The following is a 23,594-nucleotide window of genomic DNA, read 5'->3' as shown; positions in this document are numbered from 1 at the left end:
TATTTTAGAGGTCACCACAGAGGAATGAACCGGCAACTATTCCAGCATATGTTTAGGCAGCGGATGCCCTTCCAGCCGCAACCCAGTACTGGAAAACACCCATACAGACTCACAGTCTCTCACACACACACTTATACACTACGGACAATTTAGTTTATCCAATTCACCTATAGCGAACCAGCAACCTTTATGCTGTGAGGCATATATATATATATATATATATATCCTGCAACAGGGGTCACAACAGTGGAATGTACCGCCAATTTATCCAGCATCTGTTTTACGCAGCGGATGCCCTTCCAGCTGCAACCCAGTGCTGGGAAACACCCATAGACAATTTAGTTTATTCACTTCACCTATAGTGCATGTCTTTGGACTGTGGGGGAAATCTGAGCACCTGGAGGAAACTCACGCCAACACAGGGAGAACATGCAAACTCATAATACATCCATTTTGCACAAAAATATCTGTTCGCACTGAGCAGTCCATACCTGTTAACTGTTAACCTGTTTTTCTGGGATTTCCCGTGTTTTAAAGTTGTATTTCGCTATAATCCTTTAAAGGTATTTTCCCGTATTTGGTCTTCTAGTCATTCAAACAAGGCCAAATATAGAAATCCTGGCTAGTAAAATGGCGTGTATAGATGGCACATTATGATCGATTGACTTCATTTTTAATCCTTTTTCTGCTCATGTAACATTGTATGCTAAAGGAACACAACAATGTTTGAAGGAAACTATAATCATCCTGAATATGTGAAGACCGAGACACAGTGTTTGCTGCATATGATGCACCTGCGTCTTCGTAATGGCTTCATATTTCCGGGCTATAATAAGACCCTGAAGAGACGTTACCTGTGCTTGATGACTGCCTCTGGAGGGCTGTTTCCTAAAAATCACACCTCGCCAACTGTGTTTAATATTATGCAGAGCGAGACTCGTGACTCAGACACAGCAATCCAACAGACACGTCTCTGCTTCATTCATCTTAGAAATATGTTTGCAATCAAAACATTTCGAGTTGTTTTTATTAAATATTGCTGTTGCAAACTGTACTGATTTAACATTCATTTCTCCATATCCGGATTGGTTATATAGAATTCAGGGAAACAGCAGGGAGGCTTTAACATGTTGTGTGTTTTATTAGACTGAACGGAGGCGCATTATTATTGAAGTCTAAAATGTATTTAGTCTGATTAAACAGCGCTGCTTCTACCATGATATGACAATACAGCAGGGAAAAAAGTATTAAACACATCACCATTTTTTTCAGAAAACATATCTAAAGAAGCAGTTGACTTGAATTTTTTAACAGATGTTGGTAACTACCAAAAAAAATCCAAATATGCAAAGAAAACGAATCTAATTAGTTTACAAAAGAAATTAAGTGTAATAAAATGAAATGGCACAGGGGAAAAGTATTGAACACATGAAGAAAGGGAGCTGCAGACAGGCAGTGAATGCCCAGACAGCATCTGAAATCTCTCAGTAGTTCTTCAGCAACTCTCTGCCCTTCATCAGTGTAAATGAATATCAGATGCTTCAGTCCAACATCTACATTAGCAGGATGATGATGATGATGATGATGAAGCCAGGGTGGACATTTTAGCAAGACAATGATCCAAAACGCAGCCAAGGAAACTTTCAAATGCTTTCAGAGAAAGAAAATCAAGCTGTAGAATGGCCCAGCCGATCACCTGAACCGAATAAAAAATACAAAATAAAGCTCAGATTTGATAGACAAGACTAAGCATGGGACGATAACCGGTTTCAATGTTTACCGCGGTTTGGAAAAGTCTAGATTTTAAAACCGCAAAGATTTTTTGTTATACCGTTCCTATGATTATGTAAAAAAAATGTGTTTGTTTTTATGTGCCTTAAGATTATTTAATTTAGTTTATTAGGGGAAAATTATCTCCAGAAGAAAACTATAACTATATTATAAACTATATAAAAAAAAAAAGCAATCAATGTGCAAAAATAGGCGGCATGGTGGCTCAGTCGCTCATATTTGTGATATATAATGTAATCATACCATCAGAATCTTATGCCGACCAATGCCAAGACGAGACCACAAAATCATCAAGATGTTTACACTCTGTTGAAGCAGGGTTTCTTCAGCTTTCACCATGTTAAATTTAAGACTTTAAGACATTTTTAGGCCCATTATGAATGGAATTTTAGACCTATAAAGGGTTAAAGGCTAGGGAATTTTTTAAATGGCCGAGATGGAAAATTATTTGCCCTATCCAAAAAAATTATAATTTAATTTATTTAATAATACAATAATACATTAATATATATATATATATATATATATATATATATATATATATATATATATATATATATTTTTTTTTTTTTTTTTTTTACATTTTAAATTTTCATATTTTATTTTAAATATTGTGTAAAAACAAGCAAGCTCTAGTTGTATCCATACACTTTCTTTTTTACAACGAAAACTTTCTTTACAATAAAATGTAAAAAAAAGTAACGAATGTTTTGAAAGTTTTAAATCTATAATAAACTAGATTTATGCACAACAATCTGTAAAGGTCAGTGTGCCCAGCAGTAAATACATGGAGAACTTTTAAACAAATGTTATTGTGAGGAAAATAATTTAAGTATTAAGATAAATAGAGTTAAAAATTACCTTTTTAAATAAAAAGTGTAAAGTTTATTGAGATGGATTGTGGATGATTGTATGGGTTTTGGCCAGATTTGGTTGCAATACATGAACAAAAAAAAATTGAGACCTGTTTAAAAAAGATTTATGGCCTACAACACAGTATTTCAGACTTTTAAAGGCCTAAAACTTGGATTTTGATATTTAAGATATTTTAAGACTTTTTAAGACCCTGTGAAGTCTAAACTCACACGTGAGCAATGCATGTGACTTCATTCTCCATATGAGAGGTGTATTTAAGCTGCCAGCACCAAAAAAAGTCTTTTATATAAAGTATTAAAGACGTTTTACTAGTTCAGCACTTTCTCTGTGTCATCTCATTGTTTTTACAAAGAATTAATTTTACAGATTTTGTTTTGTTATTTTTATGTTTGTACTGTTTGGTTTTTTACCAAAATCTGGTTCAATTCCATGTCAACAGCTCCTTTAGAAATATAATTCCCAAGAAAAAAACATGACGTGTTCAATACTTATTTCTCCCACTGTATATATGATGTTCTCCCTCCGCACTCACCTGGCCTGGAGGTTCTCGATCTCCAGATCTCTCTCCCGCTGGAGTTTGTTAAGTGCATCTCTGTGTTTTCGGGTTTGAGCGAGTAAGTCCTCCTCGGTGCGCAGCTCCTGCTCCTTCAGCTGCTCCTCCAGAGCGTTTGCGCGATGCACGAGAGTGAGGTTTTCCTGGCGCAAGCGTGCATGTTGCTCTTCACTCTCCAGCGAGTCCTTCTCCAGCTCACATACGCGCTTCTCCAGCAGCAACACCTGAAACGCAGGCCAATGTTCAGCATGCAAATCACAACTACCTGTTTTTCCATTTCACTTTGCATATTGCTTCATGGTAATGTTACTATTTTTGGTTTTCCATTTGAATACACAGTAAACTAAAGCCACATTAATCAAGCTACAAGTAAAAATTTTCACTGACACTTTAGGTCACAATACATGGTATTAACTATTAGCTAGACCCACACTGAATCTATATATATATATATATATATATATATATATATATATATATATATATATATATATACATATATATATACATTAGGGCTGTGCAATTAATCGAAAATCCGATTTCGCTTTTGATTTTGGCTTGTAACGATTATGAAAAGCCATTAATCGAGATAAACGATTACTTCATCACGTACCGCCCCCTTTCCAGTTGTACACGTGTGAAAACTCATTGCCTCTGCAAAGCTCAGTTCCACGTGAAAATGACTAAAAGCATGAGCTGTAATGTAACTTTTGCAGCATGGGATGTGCATCATTCATATTTTTAAAAGCGCAAAAGAGCACGCCGTGTGTGCGCGCCGTGCTTAGCCTCGGACAGGTAGCGTGTGTGTGTGTTTGCACGCGCGCCGCGCTTAGCCTCGGACAGCAGTGCACACACACATCTAACGCGATCTTAATGTGAGCGCTTTAATGGTCAAATACATGCACATTTGTGTCAGAGCGCGGTGTTTAGTGATTATTCATTCATATTAACCCTCATTTGTTTAATAAACACACAAGTTGAGAATCAAAAGACACGAGAAAGAGAAACCATATTAGAGCCACACTATTCTTAAAGTGAGCGTGCGTTATTCCTGCTGCTCCCGACTCTTTTTTTATTAATCAATAATAAAATCAAAAATACAGTCAAGATGCTTAAAGCGCAGTTTAATCATAACGGATTTAATAACTCATTTCTAATAACTGGTTTCTTTTATCTTTGCTATGATGACAGCACATTATATTTTACTAGATGTTTTTCAAGATAATAGTATTCAGCTTAAAATGATATTCAAAGGCTTAACTAGGGTAAATAAACAAGTCATTGTATAACAGTAGTTTCTTCTGCAGACAATCAAACATATATATTGCTTAAAGGGGCTAATAATATCGAGCTATTAAAATAGGTTTCAAAATATTCAAACCTGCTTTTATTCTAGCTGAAACAAATAAATAAGCCTTTCTCCAGAAGAAAAAAATATTATGGGAAATACTGTAAAAAACCCTCTATTGAACTGTTAAACATCATTTGGAAAATATTTATATATAAAAATAAATTCACAGGAGGACGAATAATTTTGACTTCAACTGATAATCGTTTTGAATAATCGTGATTACAATTATGGCCAAAATAATCGTGATTATGATTTTTCCCATAATCGAGCAGCCCTAATATACATACACACACACATATATATACATATATACACACACACACACACACACACACACACACACACACACACACACACACACACACACACACACACACACATATATATATATATATATATATATATTTATTAGCCCCCCCGCTGAATTATTAGCCCCATTTATTTATTTCCCCAATTTCTGTTTAACAGAGTTTATTTTTTTCAACTCATTTCTAAATATAATAGTTTTAATAACTCATTTCTAATAACTGATTTATTTTATCTTTGCCATGATGACAGTAAATAATATTTTTCTAGATATTTTTCAAGACACTTTTATACAGCTTAAAGTGACATTTGAAGGCTTAACTAGATTAATTAGGGTAACTAGGCAGGTTATGGTAATTAGGCAAGTTATTGTATAACGATGGTTTGTTCTGTAGACTATCGAAAATAAATATAGCTTAAAGAGGCTAATAATGTTGACCTTAAAATAAAAAAGCTTTTATTCTAGCCGAAATAAAACAAATAAGACTTTCTCTAGAAGAAAAAATATTACCAGACATACTGTGAAAATGTCCTTGCTCTGGTAAACATCAGACGGGAAATATAAAAAAAAATTCAAAAAATAAAAAAGGGGCTAATAATTCTAACTTCAACTAAGTGTGGATATATATATATATATATATATATATATATATATATATATATATATATATATATATATATATATATATATATATATATATATATATATATATATGTAAATATTAATTAAAGTTAAAAAGGTATTATTTTTTATTTTATGTCTTAAGTTTTCAGTTGCAATACTCTCAAAATCCTTCAGAAATACCAAAAAATGTTCGCAGAGGCTGCCTTGCCCTACTTATAACCTGCCTATTATTAATATATTAACTGTTCAGTAGTATCTTATTCTGCATCCTTATCCCTACCCAAAACCTAAACCCAACTTCTACCCAAACCCTAAACTATTAATTAAGCTTATTAAGCTAGTAGTGTCACTTAATGGTTTGTAATTACTGTGAATTGTGAAGTGTTACCATGATAACTATAGATATGGCAATAAAGACAATGTTCTAAAAATACTGAATGCTGCATGTTTTTACCATTGAGTTACTCCATTTACCACTTTTTAGGTTTAAAACTATAAAATAATTCTTCACATTTATATAGCGATTTTCTGGACACTCAAAGCACTTTATACATAGAAGGGATCTCCTCATCCACCAACAGTGTGCAGCATCCACCTGGATAACGTGACGGCAGCCATATTGTGCCAGACCACACACACCACACATACACACCACCGCACACCAGCTGATTGGTGGCGAGTAGATGAGTGATGAACCTAATTATGATTTTGGGGTGGTTGGGAGGCTGCTGCCAGCTATTAACCTTGTATATAAAATAAAAGTCTGAGATCCACCCAACAGAAAGTTAAATTATAGTAAATATAGATAAAAATAACAGAAACAGCAGGTAAAAAATGTATTTACCACTTTTTGATGAACTAGAGCAGTGGTTCTCAAAGTGGGGGTCGGGACCCCCCGAGGGGTCGCAGGGCAATGAAGGGGGGGGTCGCCTGGTGATTTCCAAAAATCTATTTATTTTTATTAAACCATAAGAATTAACATATTTTATCCATAACTATACTGAAAATAAAAATAGTCGTTTATAGTTACTATATACTATATAGTTACAATAGTAGCTTATAGTTACTAGTTCTATTGGATTGCGACCCCTGGGGTAATTACATTATATTAAAGGCAGCAATAGCGTCAGATGCATTTTGATTTTATAACATCAGGTTATACTTTCTGGCACATTTAAAGCACTGACACAAATTTAATTGGTGCGTCTGCGTCATTGCATGCAAGGTTTCTGTATTTATAACCACCTCAGAGGATATTGGGGGTCGAGAGTCACTGGCATTGTTATTTTGGGGGTCGCGGGCTGAAAAGTTTGGGAACCCCTGAATTAGAGAATGCTATTGTAAATGCTATTAAATGCATTTTTTTATGTAAAAATAGTACTGCATGTAAATCAACAGCAGAGATCGGATCACATTTATAAAGAATAAAAATGTAGAGAAATGTTATCAGTGGAATCACTTTCAGAATGTTTTGTTTTTCAGCTAATCAGGTGATAAAACACTGTTATTCACAAACCTTGTCTGTGATGTCACGATCGGCCAGCTCCAAAATGTCTTGAGTCAGATCTCCCATGACATCCAGGTTGTTGGACTGCTGTAAGTGTCTAAAACACACACACGAACATAGTTTAAGCAAACTCAAACGTATCAAAACATTCCCTGCTGACATGTAATTGAATATTCATGCTAGTCCAGTCTCGTTTTTCCAGCTTTTGCACAAGCAACATTTTTACCTACATTACTGTTACCTACATTACAGCAAACAGTTCTGACAGCTTGCACTCCAGATTCATTCATTTTTTTTTTTCGGCTTAGTCGCTTATTTTTTGAGGGTCGCCACAGCGGAATGAACCGTCAACTATTTCGGCATATGTTTTAGGCAGTGAATGCTATTACAGCCACAATCCGGTACTGGGAAACACCCATACACACTTGCATTCATACTCAGAATCATACACTACAGCCAATTTAATTAGTTTACAACTTATCTAGGACGTTTTTACGCAGAGGATGTCCTTCCAGCCGCAACACATCTATGGGAAACATCCACACACACATTCACACACACTCATACACTACGGACAATTTAGCCTGCCCAATTCACCTGTACCACATGTCTTCGGGGAAAACTTGCAAACTTCTCACAGAAACGCCAACTGAGCCGAGGCTCGAACCAGCGACCTTCTTGCTGTAAGGCGACAGCACTACCTACTGCGCCCATTGTAAATATTATGTATTGATTAATCATGTTATGTTTTCAGGGTGACTATTCTAACATCAGAGGCAGCACGGTGGGTAGCGCTTGCGCCTCACAGCAAGAAGGTCGCTGGTTCAAGCCTCAGCTGGGCCAGTTGGCATTTCTGTGTGGAGTTTGCATGTTCTCCCTGCGTTTGTGTGGGTTTCCTCCAGGTGCTCCGGTTTCCCCCACAGTCCAAAGACATGAGGTACAGGTGAATTGGGTGGGGTAAATTGTCCGTAGTGTGTGTGTGTGTGTGTGTGTTTGTGTGTGGATGTTTCCCAGAGATGGGTTGCGGCTGGAAGGGCATCCGCTGTGTAAAAAACTTGCTGGATAATTTGGTGGTTCATTCCGCTGTGGCGACCCCGGATTAATAAAGGGACTAAGCCAACAAGAAAATGAATGAATGAATAATAATCCATAATAATAATAATAATGTATTTTTTTTCTGACTATCAGATGGATGACTTCATTTGAATCACCATGACCCCAGTTTCATGTTCTTTAATGTTCTACATGATTTCATTTTTTTGGGAGAACAATTTAAGGCTGACGTCTGCTGTGTTTGGAGGGAGGATCTCACCTTGCAGCTTTCTTACTGGACAGCCTCTTGCTGGAGCTATAAAAGAGAGAACAAACAGGAAATGAGTCACAGGAAGAGACTGAAAAAGAAGAAAAAACTCTTTCCATCCGTGACCTGTAAAGCACAGGTCAAAAAACAGCCAGGTTTAAGGGGCCGTCAGCTCTTTCTGCAGGTCGAAGGCAGCATCAATGCTCTTCTTTCAATGCTAATGACCTCACAGCACACGGAAACAAACACACACACACACATGCTCTTACCGAGGTGTAACGTATATGCGTAAAAAGGAGATTCTGTTCCTGAAAGACTGAAGGTGACTGTTGTTTTCACAGACATCAGAGTTCCCACTGCTGCTTAAAGTACAGGAGTTTCCATGAACTCTTAACCAAAACACAAACATTACCTTAGTCTTCAATATAGTCTCTAATATAGTCTTTTTGAATTTGGTTTTAGAAATCAGAACAATACAAAACATAACCTATTCTATTAACTTTTTTTAGATACTTCTTAAAAGGTAGCTTACCCAATACATTATAAACCAGTATGATATAAAAACACACACACACACACTCAGCAGCCACTTTATTAGGTACACCTTACTAGTACCAGTTTGGACCCCCTTTTGCCTTAAGAGCTGCCTAAATCCTTTGTGGCATAGATTCAAAATTTAGAGTCAGATTTGTCAGCTGTACATCCATGATGTGAATCTCCCGTTCCACCACATCCCAAAGGTGCTCTATTGGATTGAGCTCTGGTGACTGTGGAGGCCATTTGAGTACAGTGAACTCAAGGTCATGATCAAGAAACCAGTCTGAGATGATTCACGCTTTATGACATGGAGCATTATCCTGCTGGAAGTAGCCATCAGAAGATGGGCACACTGTGGTCATAAAGAGATGGACATGGTCAGCAACAATACTCAGGTAGGCTATATCGTTGACATGATGCTCAATTGGTACTAATGAGCCCAAAGTGTGCCAAGAAAATATCCCCCACACCATTACACGACCACCACCAGCCTGAAGCGTTGATACAAGGCAGGATGGATCCATGCTTTCATGTTGTTGACGCCAAATTCTGACCCGACCATCCGAATGTCAGCAGAAATCAAGACTCATCGGATCAGGTAACGTTTCTCCAATCTTCTATTGTCCAGTTTTGGTGAGGCTGTGTGAATTGTAGCCTCAGTTTCCTGTTCTTAGCTGACAGGAGTGGCAACCAGTGCTGCTGTAGCCCATCCGCCTCAAGGTTGGACGTGTTGTGCGTTCAGAGATGCTCTACTCGGTTGTAATGAGTGTTTATTTGAGCTGCTGTTGCCTTTCTATCAGCTGGAACCAGTCTGGCCATTCTCCTTTGACATCAACAAGGCATTTGCACACACAGAACTGCGGCTCACTGGATATTTTCTCTTTTTCAGGCCATTCAGTGTAAACCCTAGAGATGGTTGTGCGTGAAAATACCAGTTGATCAGCAGTTTCTGAAATACTCAGACCAGCCCAGCTGGCACTAATAACCATGCCACATTTAAAGTCACTTAAATCCTCTTTCTTCCCCATTCTGATGCTAGGTTTGTACTGCAGCAGATCATCTTGATCATGTCTACATGCCTAAATGCATTGAGTTGCTACCACGTGATTGGCTGATTAGTAATTTGCATTAAGAAGCTGTTGGAAAGGTGTACTTAATAAAGTGTCCGATGAGTGTTTATTGCTAGTTTTGTCGACACCAGTGTTTCCCAACCCTGTTCATGGAGGCACAACAACAGTACATATTTTTGATGTCTCCCCTTTCTGACCCATTAACTTCAGCCTTCAGAGTCTCTTCTAATGTTCAGATGACCTGATTTAGGTGTGTTTGATCAGGAAGAGGTTAAAAATGTGTACTGTTGGGAAAACCCTGGTCTGTACAATGAAAGCAAAGTAAATACTGATTATATAGAAACTAGTCTAGTCTTGTAGTCTCTTTAAGAAGCTTTCTTATGATATCTTATGGGGTTTGTTCTGCAGATAATATAAATATATATATATATAAATATATATATATATATATATATATATATATATATATATATATATATATATATATATATATATATATTTCTTAAGTTTTTAAAAAAAAAAAAAAAAAACAGCTTTTATTACAGCCAGACTTAAAGAAATTAGACTTTTTTCAGAAAAAAAAAGAAATATTATAGGAAATACTTGGAAAATGTTTGAAAAAGGAATAAAATAAATTCATAGGAGGGTTAAGCATTTAGACTTTAACTATATATAAATCAAAAACACTTGTGCATGCATCAAACACACACAGAACACAACACAACACAGCACAGCATCTACAGCAGAGCATCTATAATCACCACAGACACTTCACCTACAGAAAACACACCCTGAAACTGAAACCAACATGAGTCATGTGACACTGCACAGAAGTCTGCATGACACTAAAGCGCACACACACACACTAACATTCAGACGATGAGTGTGTGTGTTTGTGACAGTCCTCAAACTTCACACACACACAGGGAGGCGTGCACATGCTGCGAGCGCGTTACCTATTCATCTCTAGCAGCTGCAGTCGCGTGGACAGATCCTCCAGACGACTGATCTGCTTATGACAGTGAGTGCAGAAAAACTCCAGCGCCTCCGACTGAAGGAAACTCTGGAAGCTAGCGGGAAAAGAGCTAGGGCTGAGGAGACCACAGGAGGAGAACAAAAGAGGAAGGAGGAGGAAAGTACAAGTGATGGAGAAACAAGGAGATGCGAGAAGAAATGAAGGAGGAGAAGAATATGATGACAGGAAATAAAGAGATGAAGAATGTACAGCAGAATAAATGAAAAGAAATGAGCAGAGAGGAGTAATGAAGTGAAAGCAGGGGAAAGTTTAGAGTGAGCATTAAGTTGAGGAGAAACGAAGCAGGAGAGAAGGGAAATCAACAGAGAAATGAGGAGGTGTGAGTGTGTGTTAAATCGGGGATGAGCAGAGGTAGAGAACAGGGAACATTGATTTGAGCAGGTGAAGGGCAGAGGAGGATCTACAGAGTGAACACTACAGTGCAGGAGGCACAAGCGCTCATTCACACTTTCAATTCCAATGCACAATTTTTCCATTGTTTTCTAGGTAAATGCGCTTGACGGCATGTGTGATGAGTGCTGCGTTGTGAAGATGCCGCGTCAACTTAGGCCCCGTTTACACTAGTGCGTTTTAGTTTGAAAACGCATAAGTTTTGCTACGGTTACGCCATCCGTCCACACTACGCCGGAGTTCTCGAGCGCCGAAAACGGAGCTTTTTGAAAACGCTGGAGAGGCCAGTTTCATTCTGAAATGCTGCTGCTCCGTCTCAGTGTGGATGGGGAAAGACGGAGACATCTGAAAACGGAGGCGGGGCGCCTCGTCAAACGTTCGCCTATCTGATTGGGGCTTTTCCTCAATATTAAGTAGCCCACACACAGTTCAGTCTCGCATCCTCTTCTTGTAAGTTAAGACTTCGCAAGTTTGATCAAGGCTGCAGTCTCCCCCTTCTCAGTTTGATATGGAAAACATACCGAGCACACGGGTAAATCTTCAAAGGGAACAGTGTACTTTATAACTGCATTCACATCACTCTAGCTACGTTGTTTCACTTTCTCAACAATAAAATGTAAACATGATTTAAGGAACTGCCTATTTTCTTTTTAATATTAGCAACTTAACAGACAGCAGAAATGTTGAGGCGTCGTGCTGCATATATGAGCGTCATCTTCACTGTGTGGATATTTATAACAAAACGGAGCCAATAACAACTGCCTCCTTTCATTTTCAGTGAAAATACGAAACGCACCCTCTCTTTTGCTGAATATCAGTTTTAATAATCGATCATTTTAAAAGTATAACATACAATAAGTTTATACATTGTGGGAAATAAAGGCAAGCGATCAGTCAATGTACCTGGATTAATCATTAACTTATCTTTGCGCTTAAGCAAAACAAGTTACCCGTGAACAAGTAACTTAATAGATTCCAATGACCAAAGTCAGGGAATTGGCCTATGTCGTTAGATAAAGACAACAACATGAATGAAATATCACGTTTAGCAAATATAGCGAGATTAGATCCAGCGGGAGATGCTTGATGAGCAGTCCGACAAGCAGAGCTCTCATCTGGGTAGAAATGCTGGAGCGCTTGCTCGAGAGTGTGTGTGTGGTCACGTGATGTGCGTTTTCAGCGTTTTGGTGTGGACGGAGAGCTGTTCAGAAACGCTGGGTAAAACGCGAGTGTGGACGCGGATCGTTTTCATTCTACAACGCCGTTTTAAAACTAAAGCTGCTTTTCCACTATCGTGCTGAATCGTTCTTTAAACAGAACTGTTCCATTCCGTGCCAAACCGGGCCAGACAGCACGGATACGGTTTCATTTTCCACTGTCGTGCTGCGACAAAGCTCTTTAAAACATTACACAAAACGCATCAGTAGTTGCCTTGGTAACGCAATGTAAACGGCTCCCTTTGTTCAACTAAAGTTAAATAAGAGCCGAAACTATTTATTTATTTTTTTTCATAAAAGCAAAAGCAACCATGTGACTAAACACTGTTATGCCGCTCTATGAAATAGGGGTGCTAAATGTGCACCCTTATTTATTTATATGTTGCGCAGCTCTGGCTAAATTTTATTTGGAGGGAAAATTACCAAAATGTAACGTGATGATTAAAAATAATTGGAGGGGAAATAAATAATATTTAAAATCTCTGAACATAACAGAAAAATAAACAATGATAAGACAACAAAAATAGTGCATTTGTATTATAGTGGCAGAAATATAATTAAAAAAATAAAATAAAATAAAAAACACAGCACATAAATTATTTCATTTTTAACAATTAATTAAATTACACTGCGTTTTTATATCAAAAGTTGATAATGATATAAAATATACTACATTTTGATGGTAAAATGAAACCAGTTAAGCGATGGCTGTTATTTGTTTTAGTATTCAAACATTAAATAACGAATGCAGCAAGTGAAAATAAAAACGAATATGAAACAACACGTATATTGCAGGATTTAAAGCATTTAAAGCACTATTATATTTAGCAAAATGCTGCTCTTTTATCTTTTTATTTTGATCATTTTATTTTTATTATAATAATTATTTTTGTGTTCATATTAACTAACAAGCTGTAGGCGAATTATTGCTAGACGTTTTAGAAAATATTTGCGTAGCTAGCCTATATAAAGATCACCACAAAAAAAACTAAAACACAGAAACATACATGCCTCATAAATGTCATATAACTTATGTATAATTGAATCATATAATTGCCTATAGCTGAAATGATAAAAATGCTCATTTTATTTTTATAAAACATTTGTCAAAACGTATTGATATTTTTTGAGGAAAAGCAATTCTGACATTTAAGAATCCATATTTATTTAATTCATTCATTCTTTTGACTTGTTTATTAGTGCATATGCTATAATATAAATCATACAACAGTACCTTGGACAGTTACAGTGCCGCTCCGAAAAGCTTTCAAGCAAAGTCTTTTGGACGGCCGACATTACAACACGACGTCCTTCAGGTGGTCTCGCCGGTATTAACACGCTGTCCTGGCTTTGAATTAAAAAGTGCAATTATTTCCTCGTTGTTAAAAGAGTCTGCAAGTTCGTGTTCCATGGATATATATATCGTGATGTTGTTGTGGAATTTGAACATCGACGATGCTAAGCGTGACTTTATTCGCTTTATTCGATGCGCAGCAGGAAAAAAAAGTCAGCAGCGCAAGTCGCTGGCATGTTTCTCCCAGATCAGAGCGAGTTTTGTGCTGTGAAATACAGCGCTGCGTGCAATAAACTCACATTCAGCAGGCGAAGTAGGTCTGTATTCAAGTCAATAAAATAATAACGTTAATGAATAAAATATCTTCGTAAGAATGTGATGAGTTATTCACTTCTCTGCCAGAGACTGCTCTATGCTCTCATCCCATACGATCCCATACGAACCACTAACATCATTAATTTAGGAAATCATCCACCCTTTTCAAACTGTATCGTTTAGACCTGGATCGTTATTTTATATTAAATGTACTGTAGTTTATTGAGGATGTCTGATGACTAGCGCGCTTCTGCTGAGCCAGCTGTGGTAGCTTAGCAACCGAGTCGCGACGTCAACACACAGAATCTGTCAGCACAGTTCAGCACGGTTGTCTAACCGTGCCGAGAATTCCGGGCTGAGAACGGTTTGTAATCGTGCCGCGCCGTTCCAGGCTCAGTGGAGAAACAACCGTAACCGTACCGAAGTGTTCTTAGAACGGTTTGGCACGATAGTGGAAAAGCAGCTTAAACTGCACTAGTGTAAACGGGGCCTTAAAGAATTTCAACTTTTAACTTTTCTTCTAAGAACGGTAGGCTAAGTGTAGTACCAGATGTATTTGTATCAGGGGAAAGACTACAAGTTGTATCTGAGTACAAGTACCTTGGAGTTTTAATAGATTCAAAACTATCATTTCAGTCTCAGGTTAAAAAGGTTTTGTTACCGGGTCAGATTCAGTTCAGCAAATTTTAGATTTATTCGTGATCAGATGTCATGTGAGGCTGCCCTAATCTATTATCTCTCCATGATCATTTCTCACATCACTTATTGTTTAACCACTTGGTCCCAAGCCAGCATCACTACTCTAAAGCCACTTGAATCTTTATACAAACAATCCATAAAAACTCTTGATAAGAAATCAGTTCAATATCACCATTGTTTAATATTAAAGAAATACAACCTGCTTAGTTGGGAAAACTTAATTATATTTATACATATCTGTTTAATGTTTAAGACTTTACATAACCCGACTTCACCATTAAATCAGTTTGTAAATATTAGAACGTCTGCTCACCGAACTACAAGAGGAGGTGACAGAGGGGACTGCATTATTCCTCTCAAAAAAAGTTAATTCAGTCAATCTGTATTTTCAGTGAGAGCTGCTAGGGAATGGAACTCCATCCCACCAACAATTAGAAGATCGTGCACTTTTCGTTCTTTTCAGTCTCATGTTAAAAATTGGTTATTGACAAATCAGCATTGTCAGCATTAGTACTGTATTCTTGACACATTTGTACTGTTGTCTTTGGCTTTTTGTCCTCTGCTGCCATCATTTTTTTCTTTTTTTTTTCTTTTCTTTACTTTTTTAACTGTATTTTTTATATGAAAGTGTATTTAATGTTTAATGTTGTGCTTCTATTTTAGGTGTGACTTTTTAACATTCTGTAAGGGGTCTACGGATGAAAAATAGCCATTCTTGGCTAATTCTGGCACATTTTACAGTGATGTTTATTAATGTGCATTGACCCTGTAAACAAATAAACTAAACTAAAATATTTCAGTGTGCCTCATCAATAGCTAGTATGTTTCCATCCATAGATGGAACTTAGGCACAACTAAACTGGATTATGCTTTTGGAAAGTAAAGCACTGTTTGCTTCCTAATCGTCACTTCTCGATAAGCTGGTGCCAAATTTAAAAATGGAAAAAGCCACTGTGACCACTTTTTTCTTATATAATAAATTACTTCAGAAGACGAAGACGAAACACAATGAACAAACAGCATGATATGCCCTTTGGGAGCAAAGACGCTGAAGACAGAGCTAATAATAATAATAATAATAATAATAATAATAATAATAACAATAATAATAATAATAATAATTAGGGATGTGACGAGATCTTGCGCTACGAGAGCTCCCGTGACTAAATCGCGACGGGATTCCTCGTTGAGGTGAAAAGTTGTTTTAATTTAGAATTTTGGTTAAAAATCTGTGGATTTATGCGGAAAGATTTTGCGAGTGTCGTAACTAAATAACTTAATATATGAACTAAAATGTAATACATTTTTAACGTTTATTTAATGTTTACAATGCAAATTCAATTGGATCCACTCTATTTAGTAAACAAAGCAAGTCTCCCATATAATATATCTACTAAAGGACAGAAAATATTACTTTACAAACTTTATTGTAAATAAATCATACAAATAGTTTCATATTACTCAATAATATTACTGAAAATAATTTAAAAACTGAATAAATATAAATTTACACACATTTACACAATAAACAATCAATGATGGGCTAAAAATCTGTGGATTTCTCTGCGCGCAGATTTCTTGTAGGCCTACTCATGAGTAGTGATGGTGCGTAAAGGTCTGAAGTCCGAAATGTTCATATGAGTTTTTTTCATATTCATATGCAAAAAAATTTTCACGTAAACAAACCTTGCACACTGAGTCTAATGAGTATTAATCAATCGATTACAAGAAAACGCAAAACATTTTGGGTCAGTTTAAGCAGTAATGCGGTTCTCAGAGTTTGCGGGGAGACCATGCAAACTGACCCAGCTGGGACTTGAACCAGTGACCTTCTTGCTGTGAAGCAACAGTGCTAACCACTGAGCCACTGTGTCGCCCAACACATTTTTTAGCAGATAAAAAAATGTATCCAACTTAGTTGTGTGCACTAGTTTTTATGCGTATTTAACATTTTGGGGGGGATTTACATTACACATTTATATTTATGTGATGGTCCAAAATGCACATAAAATATGTAGACTAAAACATATCCAACTCAGTGGACCAATCAGAGGAACTTGGAGGTGGGAAAAGTGTAGAAAGCTTCTGTTTACAGTAGCAAATGGGGTATATGCCGAAGCATGCTAATAGGACTTTTAATTTGCCAGTAACCTGGGTTAAGCGCTTCCGGCAAAACCCGGTGCGTTTAAGGTCTGTTTTCTTTAAAAATCCGGGATCTCCACTAGATGAGTGATATCCGATTTAAAATGGGTCTCAGATTGTACAAGAAGCACTGCATTAAATTACATTTTCCCCCGCCATATCTTTATAATATGAGCATTTATTTTACCACAGTGTATTCAATGGAGCTTCTGCGTTAGCCTGCCGATTCTGACGGGCGCGTGCGAGTAAACGGCTTTTTGTCTCGTTTTACGCTTGAGGAACTAAATAAATGCTACAGTTCATTTAACTGAATTTATTTTAATGACATTACAACATCAATGCTGTATAAGGAACCTATTAAAATGGGAAAAAGTTCACAATAAAAGGTCACCGGAAGTGTATCAGCATGGGAACAGCACTAGCTCGGCATATACCCTATTGGCATGACAACTGTTTTATTTGTTAACACGGTGGTGGTGGCACTTAAAAAAAAAAAAAAAAAAAAAACATTCAAGAGCGCTACATCTTGCATTTTTATACGTAAAAACACAATCCGTGTGAATGGCCCCCAACTCAGCAGGAGCAGTGTGTGTGTTATTACTTAAACAGGTCTGAGAGTGTTTATTGTGCTTCCATGCTCTCTTCTCTAGTGTGTGTACAGAAGGACATACAGTATGCCTCACAACACCAGCACTCCAGTAAAACAATAACCACAAACCTCAACCTTTACCCATGGATATTAATAGTTCACCAGAGAAATAATGAATCACCTAGCATATCATCACTCTGCTTCCGCCTTTACCACTGACACATCCAACAGAGATCTCAACACACACACAAACTCTCATAGAAAGGCTTATGTTGTGTCTATCACGCATGCTGTTTGAAAATGAGACATGGTCTGTAGTCAGGATGTCGCTCTGCAAGGTCTCATTATGCACATGAACTTTGGCATACACAATACCGACTCATTTTCTCTGTGTGGAAACTAGAAATAGAGTGTATTTCTATTTGCGAGTGTAGTCGAGCTGTCCCTTCAGATCAGCCTACGCATACATTTACAGTACTTAGGTTTATACTTTCCATATTTAAAGGGCACCTATTTTACCTCTTTGTTTTATTTAATATTAATATTATGGTTCTTCTGAGTGTGCCAGTTTAGGTTCAGTTGAAAACACAGTTCAGATTTGTTTATTATAATGCGTTAAAAGTGTCATGTTGGGGTCGTGTACACAGCTCGCTGTTTTAGGGGCGTGTTGCTTCACATGAAAATTAGTTTCAATTTCCCGCCAAACTTAACAAGGGGGCGGAGCCAAGAGCTTCCCCGCTTTGTGTATGGCAACAGACAGGCAGACAGAGAGAAGCAGCATGAGTGAGAGGATCAGCATTCAGTCGTGCATGTACGACTCGGACACAGACCAAGCACAGAATACAAAATAATTTGTGTCTTCGGATAGTTTTACAGCCAGCTGTGTGCTAGTTTTAAGTTCTGAGCTTGTACACTGAGACTAATAATCATGCACACTGAATTAACTTTGACTGAGGCTATAACTAAAGGGCGTCACACACCGGATGTACAGCTCAGAACTGTTACACGACACACCAGACGCGCACATTCGCATGTTATTTAAAACAAAACTATTCAGAGAGCGCTCTGTGGGACGGCAGAAATATGAACAGTGTCCCGAGTCGTGGCTAGGCACCCCGGGCAGCCACCAACTTAAGGCGCTGGTGTGTGTACCCTGATAGAAACCTATGTTTAAAATTCTGAAATGCATGGCACTGCGTGGCGCTGCATGTTGCTGCACGTCGTCGAGCAGGGCTTATGATGTGCAACCTGCTAAAGGCAAGTTTGTTATTTCTAAAGGAGGGACAAGCACGTGAGGCAACGTGCTCGCACTTTCCAGCTGCACCTAGTTAGAATGACAGGGAGCTTCTGTGGCTGCGGGAAATGCAAACGGCTAAAGTTTAAGAAAGACGCAATGATAAGTACACATGTTTGCAAACCCACCTAAAGTTACAAACAATGGCGCAGATAAGAGCGATCATGTGGTGAATGTTGATCTTGTGTTGAGCCCAATCAGCTTTACATCTATAAATAGCGCAAGGGTGTTCCTTTGGTGACATCGCTTTGACTCACACGCTGAAAATGGCAGACGTTAAACAACAAACTGAGGGTAATGAGAGCCTGTCAATCAATATTGGTGGGCGGTGGGACCGCACTACTACGTCAAGTTGCAGACGGTCTCAAAACCGTTCCTTTGGTCTACCGTTTTTATGTTGATAAATTAAAAAAAAAAAAAAGACTGAGTGTGTTTATATCACCCCAATATGACGGTCTATACACTAAACCAGTGGTCACCAAACTTGTTCCTGGAGGGCCGGTGTCCTGCAGATTTTAGCTCCAACCCTAATCAAACACACCTGGACAAGCTAATCAAGGTCTCACTGGGTATACTTGAAACATCCAGGCAGGTGTGTTGAGGCAAGTTGGAGCTAAATCCTGCAGGGACACCAGCCCTCCAGGACCGAGATTGATGACCCCTGCACTAAATTATCACACATGTCTGTCCAAACAGCTTGAAAAGTAGATTTTTCACCATAGGTGCCCTTTAAAGGTGACGTCAAACATCAAAGGTTATTCGATGTTTGACATAATCCCAACTGAAACTTGAAAAGAGGGTGGGACAGAGTAGCTCCTCCCCTTTAAAAAAAAAAGCCAATAGTGTTTTGTTTTTTCTCACAGCTCTGCCAGTGAGAGCGGTTAAACTCAAACGCAATAAATAAGAAGCGTTTTGAAGGGGGTGGGTCATGTCAGATACTGGAGAGCATTTAATTGGTCAAAAGATGTGATGAGGTCACATCACAAAAATCTTAAATCCGTTTTCGTTTTATCTTCTAAAAATGAATTTTGTCACTGTTTTGTAGTAAACTAGTTCATAAAATAGTCCTTAAGACTAACATACTAACATTTAATACTTTATTTTAATTTCATAGAACCTTTAACTCAAGATAAATGATGACTTACTATTTTCTATACATCGAGTTTATAAGATATACAACAGGTATGCAACAAGAGAATGTTTTAATGCTTTAAATATTCCAGCATTTTTATGTGTAGCATGTTGAGCTTGTTGTGTTACCTTGGAGAGAGCAGCATCAGTGGGCGGGGCAGTGGGCTGTCTGAGTGTGGGAGTGGCTCTGCATCTCCCTCCCCGTCTGGCCTCACCCTTCCCTCCTCCTGATTGGCCAGCAGCAGATCTGAGGTGTTGTTGCTCTCGCCGAAATCTTCAAAGTGCTCCTCCTCTCCTCCAATCACAGCCACCACGGTGTGGCCATTCAAATCAGAGCCCAACGTGAACCTATCAGAGGAAAGCAGAATATAATGCGTTATTCGCACATGTTTCATTAAATGCGAGTGAAAATTCCAGGCTAGTTTTTAATTGTGATTTTTTTTGTTATTAGTTTTTTGGCGACTAATTAAAACAATTCTTTGAATTCCGCTTTGACATGGAAGCTCCCATTCGCTTGCTAACTCGTAACCTATGAAACACTCTTTCCAAGCCGCAGCTCACTTGATATGTGAAAATATTTAAACTTATCACACATTAAAGTGAATTTTCTATAAAATCAAAGTGTACAAATTAATCTCTGGACTTGCTGCATCACAAATACCAAAATTTCAACAATTTATAAAAAATTAATCCTTTTAATCCTGGCCATCAGATATTAGGCATGAATTTATTTATATATATATATATATATATATATATATATATATATATATATACACACACACACACACACACATACATACATATATATACACACATATATACATATATATATATATATATATATATATATATATATATATATATATATATATATATATATATATATATGTATGTATATATTTATATATATATATTTATATTTATATATATATATATATATATATATATATATATATATATATATATATATATATATATATATATATATATATATATATATATATTGTGATCGTGAATTTCGAAAGGATTTTCGCTTGGACCGGGAAGCTGATTTGCGCGACCTCAAACTTAAGCGGATTTTAACCATCTAGACACAAAGTTTAAAACGCATGGCGCAAAAGGCAGTGTCTGAATCCACTTTTGCTATTTTAAGGACGAAAAATACAGTTTGTGCCCAACGCATGGTCTAACATGGTCTGAGCTTATTCTCTCATTGAGTTTGGCTGTGTGTTTTAAGCATTACATGCATTAAAGCATTCAGAGTCTCATCCCCCATTCCCTTTAAGAGTCTGGTGCTACGCCATGGCGCATTTGCTATTTACTTGGCAGACTTTGTAAGTGTTAAAACTGAACGCTTCACTAGCGAGAAAACAGTTAAACAGTGCAACTGCAGCGCAAGGATAAAGATTGAGTCTCCTCCATCCAGCTTCTTTACTTTACTTTTACTCCTTTACTTTGGTAAAGGAAACGGTGTTGTACGTTCTCCACTGAAGACATCCATCAACCTATATATTTATTTATGTTTGTTAAGCTCAAAGATTTGTTTCAAAACCATTTCTAAATTCAGTTCTAATTTCCAGTAAACTAATAAATAAACAATAATAATGAAGTGCGGTAAAAAAAAAAAAAAAAAACTATATTTTTTGGGTTATATTCAAACCCACGTGCTATTCTTATGCCCCATATGGTGAAGCATACTTCTCCAAAACTCGACAGATGGACAAATCGAAACACGCTTTAATTAAAACAAATATAAATATACCAATAATAAAAAAACTGCAAGAAGCAAGAAGGTCGCTGGTTCGAGCCTCGGCTGGGTCAGTTGAAAGAAAATGAAAATTGTTTCACAGTTTGTTCTACATCTGCTCTGTTTTTATTCTTACAGCACAACATTAAAAAAACATCCCTGAGAAACAACCTTGTGCGTTTGTGTGTGTGAGGAAGAATGTTAGCAGTTTGTCTTCAGGAGGGTAATCTGATGATACACTAATCTCTTGCTAGCCCTCAAAACATCTGAAGAATTCCAGTTAGATTAAACAAAGACCAGCACAAAACCTAAACAACCCACACAAAAACAGCACAAAAGCCTGTGTTTTCAGAAGTGTTGAAGGTTACACTGAAAAGTAGGACAGAGATCATGAGCACGTCCCCTAAAAACTTGACATTAATGATAAAACATTGCAAAAATATCCAGTTCATTAACAGCTGACTGGATAAGTGTTTGCACTGCAGATTGACTGCCAAGTACATGCATTTGATTGGTGAACTCATGCATTCATTCATTTTCTTTTCGGCTTAGTCCCTTTATTAATCTGGGGTCACCACAGCGGAATGAACCCGCAACTTATCCAGCATATGTTTTACGCAGCAGATGCCCTTCCAGCTGCAACCCATCACTGGGAAACACCCATACACACTCATTCACATACAAACCACAGACAATTTAGCTTACCCAATTCACCTATAGCGCATGTCTTTGGACTTGTGGGAGAAACCGGAGCACCACCCATGCAAACAAGGGGAGAATGTGCAAACTTCACACAGAAACGGCAACTGACCCAGCCCAGCATGGACTTGAACCAGCGAACTTCTTGCTGTGAGGAGATTTTGCTACACACTGCACAACGGTGCTGCCATTGGAGAACTCGGTGACCTCTTTTTAAAAGTACTTTAATGCATATATTAATTAAAAGCTGGGTTTCCTTTAAAAGGTGCCATATAATGAAAATCTGGGTATACCAAGGCATAGTAGAATAATAAGAGATTAGTTAATGGAAATGGGCATACTGTGAGCATTATCATGTAAGTTCCAGAGTGTAAAACCCCGGTGGACAACAGGCCAATCAGAAGACAAAACAAACTGTGATGAGTCTCACGGGCCACATCCTCCACATTTGCATGTATGACTACTTTAGGTCCTTCATCCGGACCTGACGTCATCAAAAGCACACAGACTCATATGTAGCTTTGAGATCATTAATATGCACGCCTAAGGCTATGTTTGATATGCAACATTTTCTAGTGAGAAAACAATGATAGTTTCCACTCCATTAGTTATTTAAAAGCTTATATTTAATTTACTAAGTATGTTTGAAGCGTATGTTTCAACAAACATGTGTAGACTGCTGAATTGTGTCCAATCTCTCAGCTCCACTGGTATCTGTTCATGCAGATAATATTACGTCCTGGCTGTGTTTTCATCGATGTTATAACTTTTTAAATACAACGCGATACATCTCTATCTGTGTCTATTGTCAGTTTAATAATAATTTAGCCTTTATCCACATCTCATAAGCAAAATAAATTAACGTTACTCTTATTTAGTTTATATTTGTCTGTTCAGTGTACATCATGTAGTGTGTGTGAGAGAGAGAGAACTGGACGTCAGAGCGGAGCTCATTAATATTCATAACACAATCCACATATGGTCAATTGTGGACCTTCTGATTCTAAGGGTATTTGTTTGAGTAATAAATGAGCTTACAAAACCATTTCTGGACATTTTTTTACAAAACGAATGCATAAACCTACTATGTAGATATCAAGAGAACATTTGAACTTATCAAGC

General features: G+C 37.3%; 1 protein-coding gene and 1 long non-coding RNA gene across 2 annotated transcripts in view; both read right to left on the bottom strand.

Moving 5' to 3' along the window:
• rab11fip3 (RAB11 family interacting protein 3 (class II)) overlaps window positions 1-23,594 on the bottom strand; it is a 73,178-nt gene that overhangs the window by 10,332 nt on the left and 39,252 nt on the right. Inside the window, 4 exon segments of the mRNA NM_001328521.1 lie at window positions 3,200-3,444; window positions 7,019-7,106; window positions 8,322-8,357; window positions 20,153-20,371. Coding sequence (NP_001315450.1) covers window positions 3,200-3,444; window positions 7,019-7,106; window positions 8,322-8,357; window positions 20,153-20,371 — 588 coding nt within the window.
• On the bottom strand, window positions 15,474-17,449 carry LOC141380763 (uncharacterized). The gene is made up of 3 exons (XR_012399553.1): window positions 16,842-17,449; window positions 15,969-16,794; window positions 15,474-15,927 (listed from the first exon to the last, which is right to left on the bottom strand). It is a non-coding gene; the product is annotated as an uncharacterized lncRNA (long non-coding RNA).

The sequence above is a fragment of the Danio rerio genome, chromosome 24 (assembly GCF_049306965.1).
Source record: "Danio rerio strain Tuebingen ecotype United States chromosome 24, GRCz12tu, whole genome shotgun sequence".
NCBI classification, from domain to species: domain Eukaryota; kingdom Metazoa; phylum Chordata; class Actinopteri; order Cypriniformes; family Danionidae; genus Danio; species Danio rerio.
Note: the sequence above shows the minus strand (reverse complement) of the source record. Positions and strands in the feature narration are given on the sequence as shown.